Source organism: Aspergillus sydowii, assembly GCF_001890705.1.
Source record: "Aspergillus sydowii CBS 593.65 unplaced genomic scaffold ASPSYscaffold_1, whole genome shotgun sequence".
NCBI lineage: Eukaryota > Fungi > Ascomycota > Eurotiomycetes > Eurotiales > Aspergillaceae > Aspergillus > Aspergillus sydowii.
In genome coordinates this window covers 3,205,964-3,223,035 of record NW_024467859.1, presented here as the reverse complement: position 1 = coordinate 3,223,035, position 17,072 = coordinate 3,205,964, and the positions used below count along the sequence as shown (strand labels likewise).

The 17,072-nt window shown below is 50.6% G+C and overlaps 9 protein-coding genes across 9 annotated transcripts; 3 read left to right on the top strand and 6 right to left on the bottom strand.

The window, feature by feature from the left end:
• Positions 1–16: 16 nt before the first annotated feature.
• ASPSYDRAFT_141539 (zinc-dependent alcohol dehydrogenase) lies at positions 17–1,271 on the bottom strand (the record flags this gene model as incomplete). Its single annotated transcript, XM_040841156.1, has 4 exons — positions 17–498; positions 574–652; positions 704–1,071; positions 1,127–1,271. The coding sequence occupies 4 exons, from the start codon at positions 1,269–1,271 to the stop codon at positions 17–19; spliced, it is 1,074 nt and encodes a 357-aa protein (XP_040708285.1).
• Positions 1,272–2,398: 1,127 nt separating this feature from the next.
• Positions 2,399–3,727, top strand: ASPSYDRAFT_53976 (sialidase family protein; the record flags this gene model as incomplete). Its single annotated transcript, XM_040848776.1, has 3 exons — positions 2,399–2,934; positions 3,044–3,122; positions 3,290–3,727. 3 exons carry the CDS (start codon positions 2,399–2,401, stop codon positions 3,725–3,727), a joined length of 1,053 nt encoding a protein of 350 aa, XP_040708284.1.
• Positions 3,728–3,732: 5 nt separating this feature from the next.
• Positions 3,733–4,417, bottom strand: ASPSYDRAFT_326173 (uncharacterized protein). Its single transcript, XM_040844992.1, has one exon. The coding sequence runs from the start codon at positions 4,279–4,281 to the stop codon at positions 3,820–3,822; it is 462 nt and encodes a 153-aa protein (XP_040708283.1). The 5' UTR covers positions 4,282–4,417; the 3' UTR covers positions 3,733–3,819.
• Positions 4,418–6,149: 1,732 nt separating this feature from the next.
• Positions 6,150–6,913, top strand: ASPSYDRAFT_326170 (uncharacterized protein). The gene has a single exon (XM_040844991.1). The coding sequence runs from the start codon at positions 6,295–6,297 to the stop codon at positions 6,748–6,750; it is 456 nt and encodes a 151-aa protein (XP_040708282.1). The 5' UTR covers positions 6,150–6,294; the 3' UTR covers positions 6,751–6,913.
• A 163-nt stretch (positions 6,914–7,076) lies between these two features.
• Positions 7,077–8,747, top strand: ASPSYDRAFT_138390 (velvet factor family protein; the record flags this gene model as incomplete). Its single annotated transcript, XM_040840832.1, has 2 exons — positions 7,077–7,597; positions 7,781–8,747. The coding sequence occupies 2 exons, from the start codon at positions 7,077–7,079 to the stop codon at positions 8,745–8,747; spliced, it is 1,488 nt and encodes a 495-aa protein (XP_040708281.1).
• Positions 8,748–8,798: 51 nt separating this feature from the next.
• Positions 8,799–10,921, bottom strand: ASPSYDRAFT_39208 (uncharacterized protein). The gene is made up of 2 exons (XM_040845848.1): positions 10,390–10,921; positions 8,799–10,300 (listed from the first exon to the last, which is right to left on the bottom strand). The coding sequence occupies exons 1-2, from the start codon at positions 10,892–10,894 to the stop codon at positions 9,192–9,194; spliced, it is 1,614 nt and encodes a 537-aa protein (XP_040708280.1). The 5' UTR covers positions 10,895–10,921; the 3' UTR covers positions 8,799–9,191.
• Positions 10,922–11,396: 475 nt separating this feature from the next.
• Positions 11,397–12,061, bottom strand: ASPSYDRAFT_53973 (mitochondrial 54S ribosomal protein bL12m; the record flags this gene model as incomplete). Its single annotated transcript, XM_040848775.1, has 2 exons — positions 11,397–11,726; positions 11,846–12,061. The coding sequence occupies 2 exons, from the start codon at positions 12,059–12,061 to the stop codon at positions 11,397–11,399; spliced, it is 546 nt and encodes a 181-aa protein (XP_040708279.1).
• Positions 12,062–12,520: 459 nt separating this feature from the next.
• Positions 12,521–13,963, bottom strand: ASPSYDRAFT_84483 (CCDC47 family protein; the record flags this gene model as incomplete). The annotated part of the gene is made up of 3 exons (XM_040851356.1): positions 12,521–12,896; positions 12,952–13,813; positions 13,894–13,963. 3 exons carry the CDS (start codon positions 13,961–13,963, stop codon positions 12,521–12,523), a joined length of 1,308 nt encoding a protein of 435 aa, XP_040708278.1.
• A 393-nt stretch (positions 13,964–14,356) lies between these two features.
• ASPSYDRAFT_326546 (MDM34 family protein) lies at positions 14,357–16,629 on the bottom strand. The gene is made up of 2 exons (XM_040844999.1): positions 16,167–16,629; positions 14,357–16,106 (listed from the first exon to the last, which is right to left on the bottom strand). The coding sequence occupies exons 1-2, from the start codon at positions 16,499–16,501 to the stop codon at positions 14,750–14,752; spliced, it is 1,692 nt and encodes a 563-aa protein (XP_040708277.1). The 5' UTR covers positions 16,502–16,629; the 3' UTR covers positions 14,357–14,749.
• Positions 16,630–17,072: the final 443 nt, after the last annotated feature.

The following is a 17,072-nucleotide window of genomic DNA, read 5'->3' as shown; positions in this document are numbered from 1 at the left end:
TTACTACTCCGTATGGCTACTCAGGAACCTCCAGTACAATCCTTCCCGCAATATCCCCCTTCTCCATCTCCTCGTACACAGCCGGCAACTCTCTGAACGGCCGGATTTTGATCTCAGGCTTCACCAGGCCCCGCCGAGTCAAGTCCACCGCCTCCATACATTCCTTCATCGAGCCCACTGTGTTTCCACAGATCTTCAGACCCTTGATGATTATGTTGCAGATCGGCGTCTCGAGTTTGGTTGTTCCAGGCGGGACCCCCGCGCAACTCAGTGTACCCCCGACACGCAGCATGTCGGCTGCACGGACGAAGGCGCTCGCACTCCCGGCTGTGACGACCACAGCATGTGCGCCTGAGCCAGTAATTTCGTGAACGCGCTGAACGGGGTCTGTATTGACGAAGTCGACGAACTCTGTGGCACCGACGCCGAGAATGAGGCCGCGTTTGTTGGGTGCATCCACCCCGATTACCTGGGCTCCGAGGACTTTTGCGTATTGGACTGTTTTATTATTGTTCTGAATTAGGGATATCATTTCTAATACCGTTCAAAGTCATTTAGGAAGTAAAAATTTACCTGCTAAATGCCCGAGGCCTCCACCTGCGCCAACGACAACAAGCCAGCTTCCGGCTCTAATGCTTGTTCCTAGTACAGCCTGTGAAGGTATCAGCATATAACCGTTGGCATATCGTGCTTGGTTTCCCACCTTATACGCAGTGATCCCGGCACACAGTACCGGGCCTATTAGCTTAGGATCGACATCATCCGGGAGGATGGTCAAGTAATCTGCATCAAGAGCAATATATTGCTGGAAACTCCCATCCTCGTGAAGAAGATGGGTCGTGCCTTTCACACAATATTGCTCTGTTCCAGAAAGACAAAACTCGCATCGTCTGCAGACTCGACTGTTAAAACGGATCCCAACAAGGTTTCCGACTTTCAAGTCTGATCCACAGCCTGGTCCTAGAGCCACAATACGCCCTACGCCTTCATGACCGCCAATGTGTGGAAATCTCAACTGCGTAATAGGGACCCCATCGAGTCCGGAAGCTGTGCCTTCCTTCACAAAGAGGTCTTCAACATTGATTAGACTTCTACCCATGCTAGAAGGGTCTGTAAATGATCCTACCACTGTGGCACACCCCCGTGTAGAGGATTTTAGCCAACACCTCGTTATTTCCGGGAGTAGGAACAGGATAGTCCTCGGGGAACTCGACAAGACCACCGATTTCACGAACGAGAGCAACAGTTTGGACTTTGGGGATTTCGGCCATGATGCAGGCAGTTCCTCAGATGCTCAAGAGGGTTCTGGACAATGTTCTCACAATCTGGGAGAAAGCAATGGAAGGCAGAGCATATTATTAAGTGGAAGCAGAGCTGTGCTTGCTCTGCCCGCCCCCACTTCTCTCAGTCCATGTGATATTGTACCTATTGGAGAGGAACGCGTCGGGTATCTGATGCTCCTTTTGCTGCTCTCCGCCTCATCTTCGCCTCTCGTTTTCCCTTCGTCCAGCTTCAACGCAACCACCGGAGAAGCTTATCCGGAATCGTGGGATTCATGTTAACTAACCGTGAGCTATGCATTAATAACCACTTGTGCATCAGCAGTTGCCAGGCAAAGACATGACTCCCCTTCACTTGGGGAACCGGGGTCCATGTTCCGACCTTCATCCATAATGTTATCTTGCTCCAGAGCATTGTTTTGCTTCAGGAAAACGTTCTTGATTCATGTTTGCGAGGTTCGATTCAACAGGCCCTGATGATCTCAACATGATCTTCGGGAGTTTGGCTGACAGCCCGATATCTCAGTAATTTTAACTCTATCCCCTCGCGTCGCCAGCTCCAAGCATCGTTTCACGGGTAGCAGGAGAGAGTTATACGGAAGAGCTGCGAACCCTGCGATTGAATCCGCCCAGCTTTTGTTAGTTGGGAAACGCTCGTGATTGATGGAAATGCCACCGGGACAAGACTTAGTCTGGACTCGGGTTCTCCGCACCCTCACAGACTAAATGGCGGTCTCGCCGATCTCCCCATTTTCCGATGCAATTATGGAGTCATCGGGGAGCATCGAGAGCTTCCAAATTGAGTAAAATAGCGGCACCTCCTCCGTATTTCCCAGAGCCTCCACAGGGGTTTTTTTGACTCCATTATGATTTCCCTGACGAGAACGCCATGAAGCTCGTACGACGCCGAAAATCTCACGTCTGCTTTCGTCATCTCATGGCCGGCTGCGAAAATCGACTTTGCCATAACTCCGGTGGGATGGAGCTGTTCATTTGAGCTTTATGGCGAGATCTGCGGGCTATATAAGGGAAGACCAATCGTCAAATAACTAGAGGCTGGCCAAACTGGTGTCTTCAATTGGGTCGTTACTTGAAGGGAGTCACGCTCTTGTATGACAATGCAGCTCCGACGTTTCCTTCCATTCGTCGCTGCGATAACGGCAGTTGCTGGACATCGCGAACCAAACCGGCCAGAACCCTTCTCCGACGTCGTCATCTTCGACCCCCCACGCAACTACACCATCCCACGCACTCTCTATGCACGAAACGAGCAATTGCCTAATGGGGATATTCTAGCAACGTGGGAGAACTACTCACCGGAACCTCCAGCGGTTTACTTTCCAATCTACCGCTCTTCAGACCATGGCAAGACCTGGAAAGAGATCTCCCGAGTCCACGACACAGCCAATGGGTTGGGTCTTCGTTATCAGCCATTCCTGTACTATCTGCCAGAGCGTGTGGGCCGCTTTCGTGCCGGGACCCTGTTGTTGGCTGGGAGCAGTATCCCAACTGATCTGAGCTCAACCCAGATTGACCTCTATGCATCGCAAGACGAGGGTCGCACATGGAAATTCTTAAGCCACATCGCTGCGGGTGGGGAAGCTCTCCCGAACAATGGATTGACTCCTGTTTGGGAGCCCTTCTTGCTAGCCCAGTAAGTATATCCCTCGTTTACTTACAGTTTGACGTTCAACACTAATTTCGTTACGTTGCGTCCGTGCTTGTAGCAAGGGCAAATTAATTGCTTATTATGCCGATCAGAGGGACAATGCAACCTACGGTCAGAAATTGTCCCATCAGGTTACTCATGACCTTATAAACTGGGGCCCCGCCGTAAACGATGTGTAAGGCCCGCTCCTTTCCCCTCCTTCCTACCAGACCAGGTAACCCGCCACTAACCAGACGTTGTTAGTGCCTACCCAACATATACAGACAGGCCTGGAATGCCCGTCGTCACGAAGGTATGATCTATTCTATTCAGCTGTCCGCATCCGCTGACTTGACGCAAGCTTCCCAACGGCAAATACTTCTATATTTACGAATACGGATCCTTCTTCAACACTTCTGACTATTCGTTCCCCCTATACTACCGCATCAGTGCCGATCCAGAGGGCTTCATCAACGCAGAGCACCATAAACTCGTCGTGTCAAGCGGCACAGTCCCGACATCTTCTCCGTACGTTACTTGGACACAGTGGGGAGGAAGGAACGGAACGATTGTGGTCAGCTCTGGTACACAAGACGCTATATTCGTGAACCAGGCTCTTGGTGAGGGCGAGTGGACTGAAGTGCCAACCCCTGAACCGCACAGTTACACCAGGAATTTGCGTATTCTTAGGGAGGATCCTCGATTCGTGTTGTTGCATGGCGCTGGTGTGCTTCTTGGGGAAGAGAACAAGGTCACTGTGAGCTTGTTGAATTTGGAGGAGGCGCTTGGCGCTCTGTAAGAGGTGGTAGATTTGGAAATGGGGATGGAAGTAGCTGATAGAATCTCTTCGTTGTGTCTGAGGAAAGCTGGGCCCGGGCCCTTGAAATTGGATTAAACATCGTAGTGGTATTTGTAAGTTCTGCAGTTCAGTAATATGGCCCCGTGCGTGCAGATGAACAGTGATGGTTGCATCGAGGCAGCATTGGGAAGGTCACTTGACCACGAGACACACCAACTTCCACTTTCAAAGTTATTTGTCAACTCTTGACGACGCAAACACCGAAACGTAAACTCCACCGTCATCTCAATCATTCTCCTCACATCCTCATCGTCATCAGTCATCACAGGCTTCACGGAATCACGGCAGATCCAGAGGGATCGGCACTTTCCCGTTCTCCACGGGACTCGAAAGTTAGTTCGTCTCACATTGTTTCTTAGTCTCGATCGTAATCCACGCTGACAGGTCCCAGCTCGCCAAGCACGAGCGAATTCCAAATGCCCCTTGACGAATGATTCGCTCAGATTGAAAGTTCTGCGGTTCAATTTCGGGTTTGGAGAATGCATCCAAACCATATTTTGAAGCAACTAGTGTCCTTAGACGCGATAATTGCCGGGGTTCTCTCCGAAAGCCTGTCAGAAGCTGAATGTGATTGGCTATAGGAACTGACAACAGAAGAAGTTTCAGCCCAAGCCCAAAGGGCTCGTCAGCGGCCAGTCGACGGTGGAAAAGCATTGGCTTAATTTGTCACATCGTGGCCCATGCGAAGGGTCCACACGCAGATTCCGGGAATACGACTTGAACTGTTCCCCCTGTGAACCCGGAATCTACCCGAGGACGTGATCCCTCATCGACTCCGTACCGAGCGTTCGGTGGACGCATTGTTCCGAAAAGTGTTTTTGCGATTCTGGTTATGAGAGCTTTTCTCTTCCGGTGTGCGGTATGCATGCGCCACTAAAGTCCTCGATGGGACCAAGCTGCAGGGAATACTTTGGTAGCTCTGATGCCTGAGATGATACATCAACCCTCGTTTTTCAACAAGGCCAACCCACATGCAGTAGCCTCTCCCTTAACGAATCCGAGCAAAGTACTCTGTTGGTGCTAATGCATGCCTGGGCCTTTTACCGTCTTCGCAAGAGCATAATGCCACACATTCCATCACTTACGGGAAAGCTCTGATAAGTGTTCCTTCACATCTCTCATGTGGCGGTATCTGTAATAATCCTCATCTGCCACCGACACCGAAAGATCAATAATACACACCAATATGCGCCCTAAAGCAGCCCAATAATGTTGGCTGAAATCAGGTGCAAGATGAGACCCCCCGCGTCTATCAGCTTTTGTCGTGGCATCGGGGCTCTCCCATCATCAAACCTGGCAATTGACAAATAAAAGTTTTATCCACCGTACATCCTTGCTAGGAATCAGGTCGATATGATATAGTCCGTGGTTTGTGCAGCATCAGTCACATCGAAAACTGGACTGATTTCATTAGCCGCCCGGCTGCCCTTGCATGATATCTACTACTTCCCATTTCCCAACAGTCTGAAATCGTACTTGAGCCTTATGTCTCGAAGCTGAATTAAGACATCAAGGTGGCGCAGGGATACCGAAATAGCCTGCTCCTGTTGCGCAACAGCTTTGAAGCACATTTCCCGGAAATCTACGGACAAATCAATCTTGCGGTCAGAGAATGAGACCTGGTCAAACAAAGGTTTCAAGTTTTTAGCGGCATGACTTGTCCAAGCCTGGCGCCGCGCAGCTGCCGACTTTCCCATACTAATCATAATAACCCTCGATCATCGAGGCATCTGCATGATGCGAATCAGAGTATGACAGCTGGCTGTTCCAGGGTCAGCACTCATGAGACGTGCCGGCAACTTTTCTCTGGCCTGCCTTTTGTTTCTGACAATCGATAAAAAAGTTCGTCCGGGTATACTCGGTAGATCGTGATGCTACAATTTTCGATGTGCTCCGTGCACGATGCTGGATCTGCGCCTGGCGGTTTTCCGAATCCTCAATGCTGTTTTGGTCTGCACACTGCACACTGCCACACGCCCATCCCCTTTCTTCATTACCTTTTCTCAAGTAGGCTAGGACTCTGATCCCTGCTTCTGACCCCTCCCTGCGTTGGATCAGCAGCTCAATATTTTTGAACGCCTGCATCTGGTAGAGACACAAGTAGCAGCGAATCAATGCGCTGGGCTCGACTTTCGCAAAGGGCGTCGAAAGCCTGCATTTGCGGCGCAGGCCTGCGATTGTGTCCCTGAGAAGTGGCAAAATATCTGCTCCTACCATCTATGGCTAATTGACTACCGATTGGACTGACAATGCCCGGGCTGAACCTATCATTTGCTCGATAAATGGACGCGAAGTTGGCCACTCCTGCCGCAGGAAACCCACATGTCCGTTTAGCCACGACAACATCCCTGAAGGTGTCCAGTGAAAACGCAAGTCTATGCCTGGTCTGTCGAAAGCGCCGGTTACATCATGGGTTGCTGCTCTTGTCGGTCGCCTTCAAAGGGAATCTCGAGCCCTAATCTTGACTAATAACAGAAGCTAAACCGAGTCTTTGTATCCAACCGTACATGACGTTTCAAGCCCCTCTTAGCGTTCTGAGCAAGTTTGAATCAGAGGGGCTCTTTATGGTTCGGAAATATAGTAACTGGACTTGTTACCTCACAGGGCATTCTGTTGCTGTATGTCCCGGTTCGTGGCTAATGCTACACACACATGCAGCGGACACGCACGCCTCGCTAATACTTTCATTCCATTTCCCCAGATCTGCCTCTTTTCTCTCCTTTCCCTTTTCTTCGCACGGCCACAGGCTGAACGCGAACTGTGGTAGGACACAATCGTCCGTCACTGCATCCCAATTCCCTTTCGATAGCAATCAGCCAACTGCCAACCACTGCCCTCGAATTTTTGTCCTTGTGCCGTTTTATGAAGATTGTTACTGCTACTACATCGCTGTTATTTTCTGTGTTTTCTTTTCTTTTCTCTTTCTTTTTTGGTCATGGCGGTCTCGCTTTTTCCCTGAGTAGCTTGTACGCGACAGTTGCTTGGTGATCGAGGCACCATTCGGATCAACCAACATATGCATGCCTCTCGTTGATAACCCCTGGTTGGAAATATCACCATAAGAAGATAATGCTCTCTCGCGTTGTTGGACCGTCAAGACAGCACGTAACACCTTAATCGCTATTTATTCTGCGCAAGCAGGTCATTTCGTTGAGTTTTCATCAATCACATACCACGCTCTCATGTTTGCCAGAGCCTTCGGCATTGATCCTGTCCGCCGATTTCCTAAGGCAATCTATTTCCTCAGTGCTCCGTCTCGGGTCTCTATTGACCGCTCCTTGACTTCTTGATGACTACCTACGTGGGCCACCAAAACGCCGACATACATCGACTCGGGCAGAAATCTGTGCTGATCGCAGAAAGTTCCATTCGGACTTGCGAACTTAGTCCTCTCCAGATGTCCGGGGCGCCATTCCAACCATGGACATATATTACGGATGGCAGATATACCAACGCCAGGACACATGCACCCGAAGCAGACCCTCTAAGGCATACAACAGCTTCGAATCCACATTACCAGGCTCAGGAACCCCCGCGCTTCCATCTCCCTGTCACTCAAAGTCACGAGCCGACAATGATGCAAACTTCAAGTTATCCCAGATTTCCGTTACAGGCTTGGGATAGCGGAACCGAGTCGAAGTATAACTTCACCCCAAACACGACAGGTTCCCTGGCACAATATAGCATACAGCGACCAAGCATGTCAAGGCCCATGGAACATGCAGGGCCTTCGAGTTCATATTATGACGATTCAAGTCGTAGCCGTGGTTCTGTCGGCTCCGTTGGTCGCATCAACGACGTGGATTCGCAGTAATTACCCCCTCTCATACTCGGTATATTGGCCCGATCAGGATACCTGAAAGGGACTATCAGGACCTTGTTATCCCTTTTCATTCCCCCCTCCCCCTCTCACTTGACAGATGGCATCAACTGTCCATGGCGATCTCCACATTCCAGTTTCGATGAACTCTAGATCTAATACGTGGTGTTCAGGTATAGTAGTAGTTCTGCAACCTTCCCGAGTCCCGTTCACTCCAATAAGAGCCCTGTGACCTTTCCAACAATAGCACCTCTGCCAGGTTACCAGCAGCTTCCAATACACCATCGAAATGCCATATCTGGCATGCCATCCGATTTCAAGATCTTACTTCATCACCCACCAACGCCGTCCCCGCCACCACGACGCACATCAACTTCTTCTCGCTACCACCTCTCCATTAGACAGCAACCGATAGCTGCACGCGCCTGTGGTGCTGGTGATAGAGATCGACGGCCCGTGGACCCACCTCCAATACTGCAAATGCTTCTCACAGATTTCAACCCGGACTCCGATGAAGACAAAACTATCCTTCAAGACCCCCGTTTCACAGTTGGATGTCTTTTGTACCCAGTCCATAATCCATCCTGTTCAAGTAAGTCACCAAACCAGATGGGCCGCCAGGATGGCACGGATTTAGGTATAGATCTCAAAGATAGTAATGCTCCTGGTCAATCCACACCATTACTTTCCGGGAAATCCTTCGTTTCTCCCTTTTACGTGGACGAGGAACCAGACCCCGACACTGCACCCTCACATCCCTCCACCGACAATAACCCTCCAAGGGCAACCGTACGAAGGGCCAGTGGTGTCGCCGGCCATACTTCACCAAGACCCCCAGCCTCGTTCTTCATATTCTCCGACCTCTCCGTCCGCACGGCTGGACTGTACCGCCTACAATTCCGGCTCATGAATTGGGGCACTGTGGAAGATACTGGCCAATCCATGCCTATTCTTGCCGAAGCATGGTCCGAGCCATTCCAAGTTTACCCAGCCAAGAACTTCCCAGGAATGCGAGATTCGTCGCTTCTCACTGTGAGGTTGAAGGAGCTAGGATTTGTGGAGCTGAAGACGAGAGGGAAGGGCATGGGGAAAGGAAGAAGAGTTGTGAAGGCTGATTTTAAGACCAATCGAAGTGATTAGGTGCGTTCTGGGCATGTATTCTGTCTCTTCATACGCTCTTGGTTGGCCTTTTTTTTTTTTTTTTGCCCCTGGCGGGTTTATGTTGGTTAGTTTGGCGGTCTAATACTGGTCCGCACTGGTCCTTTGCGTACTTACGATGAGACGAGTCAATGAGGCGTTATCGGGAATAGCATTGATGTTTCGTCTCGGGCGCTGCGTTCGGTGTACTCACCACGATGCCGCTCAATATATACACCATTTATAGGCCATGTGCCAGCGAACTTTACGGACTATGTAGATCTTACGACTTGGCTAAGAATTAGCAAGCCATGTATTCCAGCATTCCCAACTGTGGGTGTTCAATTCTAATTTGTAATATATACATGGCCATTGAATAAGGGAGTATAGAATGCAGATAACGAGATCAATCACTCCAGTAAACTGCCGTGAACAGGGCGCCATGTGCTACACATCAAGAGGCAGCCCCATTGGCACGTTTGTTCCTTCCCGGAGTGCTGCCATGAGTTTTTGAGCCGAGTCCGGCATTCTTGATCGGTCTGCGCGCTCTTGTACTTCTTGAAATACGGCCCCTGCAGTCTCATGGTTACCGTCCTGTCCATGCAGTAGAGAAAGATGCAATCCTGAACCGAAACAGCCTTGGGCCAGAGCAACGCGATACCATTCCATCGCCAAGGCGCGGTACTCGTGAAGAGGACGTGGGCCAAAGTAGGACACTAATGTTGATAGAACGCCCTTCGAGTTTTCTACCTTCGTCAAGCCTATGTCCTCCGTGGTGGTCTCGGCAGTCACTTGTAACTTTGTAGACTTTGCGTCCCGCGTCCCGAGCTGCGGATACTTTCCAACTGAGATAAGATAGTAGAAGTTGGCTAACTTCCGGCATGCGTCTTTGTCCCCAGCCGCAGCTGCCTGGCCCATGTATTTCTCATAATCCTGTATCCCACTCTCCTCCCCCATGTACCTGGCATAGTGCATAAGTGAAATTGGGTCCTGGTACTCTACCGCCCCGAGACGTAATGCATCCACTTCTTCCTGAGAGAGTACATCATTTGCTTCCCCGTTTTTGTCACCGCGGCCTCTCTTCTTTTTAATTTGAGACTTCCTCAGCTCACGCTTTAACCACGCGAGCAGCTGCCACGGTGGTTCAAGGAGGTGAGGAATAGTTATAGTCGATTTGCGATATACTTGACTGGGTTCAATCAATTGTAACACCTCCTGGACTAGTGCTATACCCTGCTCGTACTGCCCACGTAGGCCCAGATACTTCGCATAAAGGAGCTTGACTCGCGGGTCAGAATTATGCGGCTCACTCTTGGATTGCGCAATGACGGCAATTCGAGAAAGTGCGGTATCAGACGAAGGTTCGCGAACTGTGGTTGCATTATACACGCTGTCGCCGCCGTGACAACCCTGGAGAATACGACTTGCAGCAATTAAGAGCGCCGTCAGCGACCCAGCATGGAGACAGGAAGCGAGCACCCATCTAGCAGCTTGGACGTTCTCTCGCGCAATGACATAGCCGATGTCGAAAATGGTGTCCAGGTCTACGTCTTCAGCTGTATCATGTATAGAAGAGAAGATCGGTCAGTAAATGAGCGAGGTATTGACCGGTTGAATAAAGCAAGCAATAAAAGTGGTGACATACCCCGCGCGATATTGCGAATTAGGTCCGGAGATATAGTGTTCAATGAGTAAATATTCCGTAACAACGCCCCTCCGATCCGTTTAAATTTCTTGGGTGTCATGTTCTTATCAATCATCCCATCCTTTAGCATTGCACTGAGAAGTGGGAATGCATTCTTTTCGAGGATCTGCAGGTGAGCCTGGAATTGAGCATCGGCGACGCGGTTTCGAGGCGGAAGATCTTCCTCAGGATGGGCCTTGGGGGGTTGCTGGCCGAGAGGCCCGGGTCTGCCGGTATCTTTTACTTGAAAGGCTTTTCTTCGGGTAGAAGGCGCTGGCCGAGCTGCGCTGCAAGAAGGTGTAGTGTGCAGAAGTCGCGGATGCGTGAGGTTGTGGCTGTTCGGTTTACCGCGAAGGTGACTGTTGATCGCGGGAGGGAGAAACGTACGGGTGCGCGGCGTGAGGAAAGGACAGTGATTCTGTAGACGGCTCCATTCTCGCAGGTTTGGAGGACGTGTGCGCGACATGATTGTTGTTGGGGATGAGTGCAAGAGAAGAAATGGGGAGTTGCGGAGAAAGAAAACCAGGTCGGAGAGCGGCTGGGCACTCTACGCACCAAATGTTAATGGGCTGATTTCTCAGCTGCTCTCGATTGCACCAGACCAGCAATAGTGACTTCAAACGTGCATTGGGATATTTCGGAATAATTTATATGAGAGCATTGGGTCAAAAGAAAATGGCCAAGAATTGTCTCCTAATATCGCGGTCGAATAGCCAATCTCCATATATAAAGTCTATGAACTGACCGAGTAGTAAAGCAATGCAGAGCTGATTTCTTCCTTCTGGATAAGAAAAATAGTCCAAACAAGTAGATGATAATATACATTCGCTGCTTACCTCCCACTTTCCGGCCAAGTTATCAAAACACCTTCACAAAGACACAGATATATGACAGAAAAGAGAAAACACGTCTAACCGGAAAGCGGGAGAAGCAACAGACACACTCCTCTCAAGAAAACATCGAATATTCTACTCCATAACAGCCTTTGCACCAACGGCCTTAAGCGTCTCAATAAGCTTCTCTGCCTCCTCCTTGGGCACGCTCTCCTTAAGAACTTTCGGCACGGACTCAACGAACTTCTTGCTGTCAACAAGCGACAGTCCGAGAAGCGTCTTAACCTCCTTAATAACCTTGGCCTTTGAGGCAGCCTCAACAGCCTCGAGCTTAAGGTTGAAGAGAGTCTTTTCCTGGGCGGGAGGAGCAGCCTCCTCTTCTTCCGCGGCGGCAGCACCGGGGGCGCCAGCGCCGGGGGCCATGGCGAAGCCACCAACAGGGAGGTCGGGGATGTTTAGACGGGACTGCGGGTTGAATATTAAGTCAGTTTCAAGAGTCGCAGAAGGGATTGCGCCGTGTGATGTATAAAAAACCACTGGAATAGCCCGGGAGAGGATCAATGTAGCGTGATAGAGGGTCTCACCTTCAGGCTAGCAACAAGGTCGGCCGTTTCTAACAAGTTTAATTGACTGATCTGGTCGACAATCTGCGTAATCTTGGGGTTTGCGGGTGCAGCAGCCTCTGCGGACTGCCACCTCCGGCCTATTGTCTGCTGGTATGGTGCGGAAAGGCGAAGGGAAGTGGATGGGCGGACGAGCTGTCTGCAGCATCGAGCTGCGGCTTGGGAAGTCATCGACATGGTGGAGGTGGAACGGAGAATAGAATCGGCAGAATTGACGCGAAAGAAAAGGATTATCTGAGGTGGTCGTGACGCTCTCGTTCGATCAACAATTCGAAAGGCGCAACCGAAAAAGAAAGTCAACTTTCGGGATGGAAAATCTGGCGCAATCACGTGACGCAAGCACCAGGCCCGATATCTACAAGCCCAGTCACTTTCACTCCCAAACATTACAGCTTTTTTTTATTTTGAATATAATAATAGATTAGATCTGCTGGGCAGATGGGATCTGAATTATAGTAAAAACACTTGTTAGCACCGTCAGCCATAGAACTGCATTCGCACTCCTCTTTCAATCTTCATCCTTCCCTCAAAATAGCATATCAATACATTGTACATGAAGGTATAAACAGCATTATAGTTCGAGAGTTCTTCTCCTTCCAGTCCATCTCGCTGCTTTGTTGGTCACCGGAGAGTGATCTATCCGCGCTTAGAATACCTCTTCATGGAACGTCTTTGCTCCTTCTGCTGCTCACGGTCAAGGAACTTCCGTTGCTCTTCGGCATTCATACCACGGAGAGTCCGCTCCCTCTCTTCCTTCTTCAGTTTCTCAGTCATCAGCTTACGTTCCTCAGCCTTCTCCTGCTCATCCAGGCGGCGCAGTTTCTTGATCTCCTCCTCACGAACGTTCCTGATCTTGCGCATAACTTCGGGTCTGAAGTGGCCAAGGTTAACAAGTCTGTCGGGCAACCGTAGAAACTGGGTAAATAGCGGCAGGGTAGAGGCGTAACCGGAAGCGGAAGAGGCAAGAGATGCGACGAGCTGGATGCGCTTGCGTGGAACAGTTTCCTCGATCCTAAGAATAGCGGTTAGACCATAGTCGCAGCACAGTAGGAATATGCAATACTTACTTGGTAGGCTTGTCAATTGGCTGATCGGTGACAATAAGGTATTTGAAGCTGTTTCCCGCCTTCTCCACGGCCTCGATGAGCTCCGGACTAAGAAGGGTTTCGGTAATCTCGGCGTTTTCGGTCATAACAGTCACCCATTGAGGCAATTTCGCATTGTCCTTAGTAAAAGTCATCGAGGCGTCGTATCTGTCATTCCGGAAGTTACGCATGTGGCTCTTATGAACAATCGCGAAGATAAAGCCATCATAAGTCGAGTTGTTGACCTTGAGACCAGAGGTATCCTTGCCCGGAACTGGGACCAAGTCCTTCTCTTTGCCATCGAAAGTGTATGCAGTAGCCTCGTAGATCTCTTCGGGTGCAGGCCAACTTTCAAAGAAGAATGCAAACGCTTGGTCCATCCAGTAGGTTACCGGGTTGGCGCGCTTAGGCATCTTGATAGCAATATCAAGAAATGCGATGTTCTGACGACCGGTCGCGTAGGCAGAAAACTCCTGGGCGGAGTTCTCTTTCAAAATAGATTCGGAGTTGGTCAGCTCCACAGACACGGAGTCGTCAGATCTCTGGACACCATCAAATCCAACGACCGCAAACTCGTCTCGGAGAGGGGAGGCATGGGCCTTGGCCCACTCAGTCGCTCGTCGTCGGTTTTTACGGGTGCCCCAGAAATGGAACAGAACAATCAAGATGATAACCGGCAGAACCATTGCTTCTTGCATGAAGTCCTTTGGGGATGTGCGCTCCCACACCCGGTACCATTTCGTGTACACGACGGGTTGAGCGCCATTCTGACCAAATGGCGTCGACGGGGAATTGACGATGGGAGCAGCGGAAGGTTCAGGGGCCTTGACAAAGTCGGCGAAATCTGGGGTAGAAAGGACGGTCAGTTACCCGATCTCAGTCAAGGTCGGCCCCAACAGAGAGCAAAAGAAGCGCAGGACTAACCACCATCCTCTAGTGCGGCGGAGCTTGACGGCTGGGCGCCGCCAAAGACGTTCTTGAGAACTCCCGCCATTGCGAAGGGAGGGAAAGCGAGGGAGAGTAGAAGGAGGCCCGGGCAGAAAGCAGTCGAGAAAGGCGGAACTGCAAACGTGGCCTGGGGAAAGGAGAGAAGCGAAAGGAAACCCGGGGCGATGGGGAAGGCAAGTTAAGTGTTGGGTTTGGGTGGCATAATTAGTTGACGTCCGCCGCAAAAGCCTAGCTTGGTGGAGCCGAGCGCTCAAGCCTGCCATTCGCCGCAGTGGCCAAGCTGATCAAGATATCGAATCAACGGTAAGAGATACGCGGTACGGAGCTGGAGGAGGGAGGTAAAAGCTGAGTCTCGTTTTATATATTGCAATAATTCATCAGGACAAATTCCATGCAGGCCAAATAAATCAAAGCCCTCCGTTTTGGTTGCCCATCCCAAGATACACCGCCCAAACCCATTAAAATCTCCGGACAAGCGACGACCAAGCAATTAAACAAAAGGCTCGCAAAATAGTGAGCGAAGTGGTATCCTGCAAAGAAAACAGACAATGCGCAAAAGAAAACAAACGCCAGATATTTTGGTAACAGTACAGCCCAGACTTCACAAATTTCTAAATACGCTTCAGAGCAAACATTAGGAGATCTCAGACTCTGTCAACAATAATGATTAAACGCAAGTAAGTTCGTAGCGGTCGTTATACACTCCAGGCCTGCCGGAGGCAGGCGAAAGAGAGAGAGAAAGAGAAAGGAAAGAGTAGAGAGTGGACGGCGGTAACAAATGCCTGCCAGCGCAGTTCAGCGCTCCATCATAGTACAGAAGACGAGTGAGTACTCAGTGCCCATAGGCCGGAGGTGGGGTTTCCTCATGATTCACTCGGTCCCAAAACGGGTTGCATGAGCTCGAGCTCGACACTTTCTCGTCTCGCATGCGGCGCGCAATTTCTCCGGCCAGTCTTTCAACTAATGCTTGATCAACAATACTGGAGCTTGGCGTCTCGTCCGCGAAAGGCAGAACTGTGGAAGGCAATTGCCTCGGGGGCTCAGTCTCAACCTTCTCGGCGTGTAGACCGGGTTCATCGTGAGAGCGCATCGTCGCTCTTGGAGTCGCATCAATGTCGAGGGCCTCGGACACCCTGGGTTCAAAAGACGAACGCTCTCCAGACTGACCAAGAGACGAGGGCCTACGACGAAGACTAGACCGAGAGATGCCCATGTGGCGTCGTTCCGGAATAGGCGGGAGCTGCAGCCCAGCGTCGGGTGACAATGGAGGTGTTACGGGATCATCAGGCTGCTCTCTCACAATAGGTAGGGGTGCTGAATATATGGACGGTGTACCGGTTGACTCGGTGAATGCACTCTCATCGCTTACGCTTGAGGCGTCGTCGGTTGTCTTAGGGCGCCGCAGGTCCACAACGCGCTTCTTCCTCTTCCTAGAGTGCGCTTTAGAGTGCCGGCTGGCTCCCATATTCAAGCCGTAGCTGCTTAGACTATGGGTAGAAGCCGAGGACCGAGTTTGCGATGATACCATGCTAGCAGTATCTGGGAAAGACGACAAATTTCCGGCTTGGGAATGCGTCCTTGAAAGCGCAGGGCTCGTCGGAGATAATACACCTGCGGTGGCATCGCCAGCATCGAATGGCGACGTCCATGCGCGATATACGACCTCTCGGATGGAGGGAGTAAAAAGTGACAAAGTCCTTTGAGAATCGGTAAGGGCACCAAGTCGCAAAAGGTTCTTCTGTGAGAACAAAGAATGTGTCTCTACTGAAGAATCAAGCGATAACGAAGCAATATCCGACTCGTTTAAGGCATGACCCAAGGCGTCCACGGGATCCTGTGGAGGGCTCGCCAAAGGATCTTGACCTGGACCGTCTGTAGTAGCGGTGGTCCTTTGGCTTTCTTGTGCCTCACCATCCCGATATTCTGGGACCCATAAGCGCAGCGATAGGCGATGGATTATAGCCGGGAGTTCGTCCATAAACAGTATTCGAAGTTGCGCTTCGATTTCTTTTTGAAGAAAGTCTCGAACGAACGGGATCGAGTCAAAGGTGGACGAAACCTTGAGCGACTCCAAGGGATCATTTCGAAATACAACCGTAATCCCTTTTTGCTTCGAAAAAACCAAAACGACGAAACCGGATAGCTTGAAGTCGGAGAGTGTGATTTGGAGAGGTATTGTAAGGGGTGTCCTAAATTGAGGGAGCAAGTCAGAAGATGCGAAACGAACTAAGGCGCCGATCGCTACTCACGCTGCAGCCAAAGGTAACGGCGACGCAAAAGATGGCCTTGTCAGAAGATAGGTGTTTAGGGGGTTCGCTTGAACACGAGTTTTGAGTGTTAAAAAGGCGTCGCCGGTATAAGACATTTTGAAGATGCCGCGAAATCGATCCTCTGCCAGGTCTCCAACCTCCAATATCTCCAACTCGGGCGGAATAGAACCAAGATTGAGCTCCGTAACGATGATATCGTCGACGATGATCGGAGGCTTTGGCGACTTATTGAGAGCGGTCGTTAGGAGATCCTGCGCGCGGGTGTAAAAACTCGCGTCCGCGGTCAGCGGCGACCAGTTGAAGTTGAACGCCATCGCAAATCATTGAGAAAGAAGTGTCTCAATGAACAGCAGCGTTAAATAGCGTAAGGAAGGTAGGCGAGGTATAGCCTTGGAGGCTTGATGGATGAAGAAGGGATGGCGAGAGAAGTCGGGAAGAATATGGGAGGCTTTTCCTCTCCTGTGGGGGCGCGGCGATAAGAGCAAAAATGGAAAAAGACGGGAAGAAAAGGGAACCCGAGGATCACAAGTACGTGAGGCAACCCTCGCGTGATCGACGCGACGGCGAGGCCTATGCGATTGTCGATGGGAGGATGTTTCTCCTGAATGTTCTTTTTGATTGGAGATTATTCTTTGCTCTACAAGAGACTGGAGAAGTCGCCCGTCCACATCGCGTGCTCTTTTGACAGCCGTTGTCTTCCTCGGTCAAGAGAGACGGGAAGACGTCACTGTGCAGAGCCTTCACAATTATTATGGAGCCAGCAGACTGGGCCGGGTCTATCCATACACAAGTAATAATAATGCATAAATGCATACAGTCTGATGATTCAAGCTCGACTCAGGAAACGACTTCTCTCCACACGTACCCGGACTCCTCCGAAAGAAC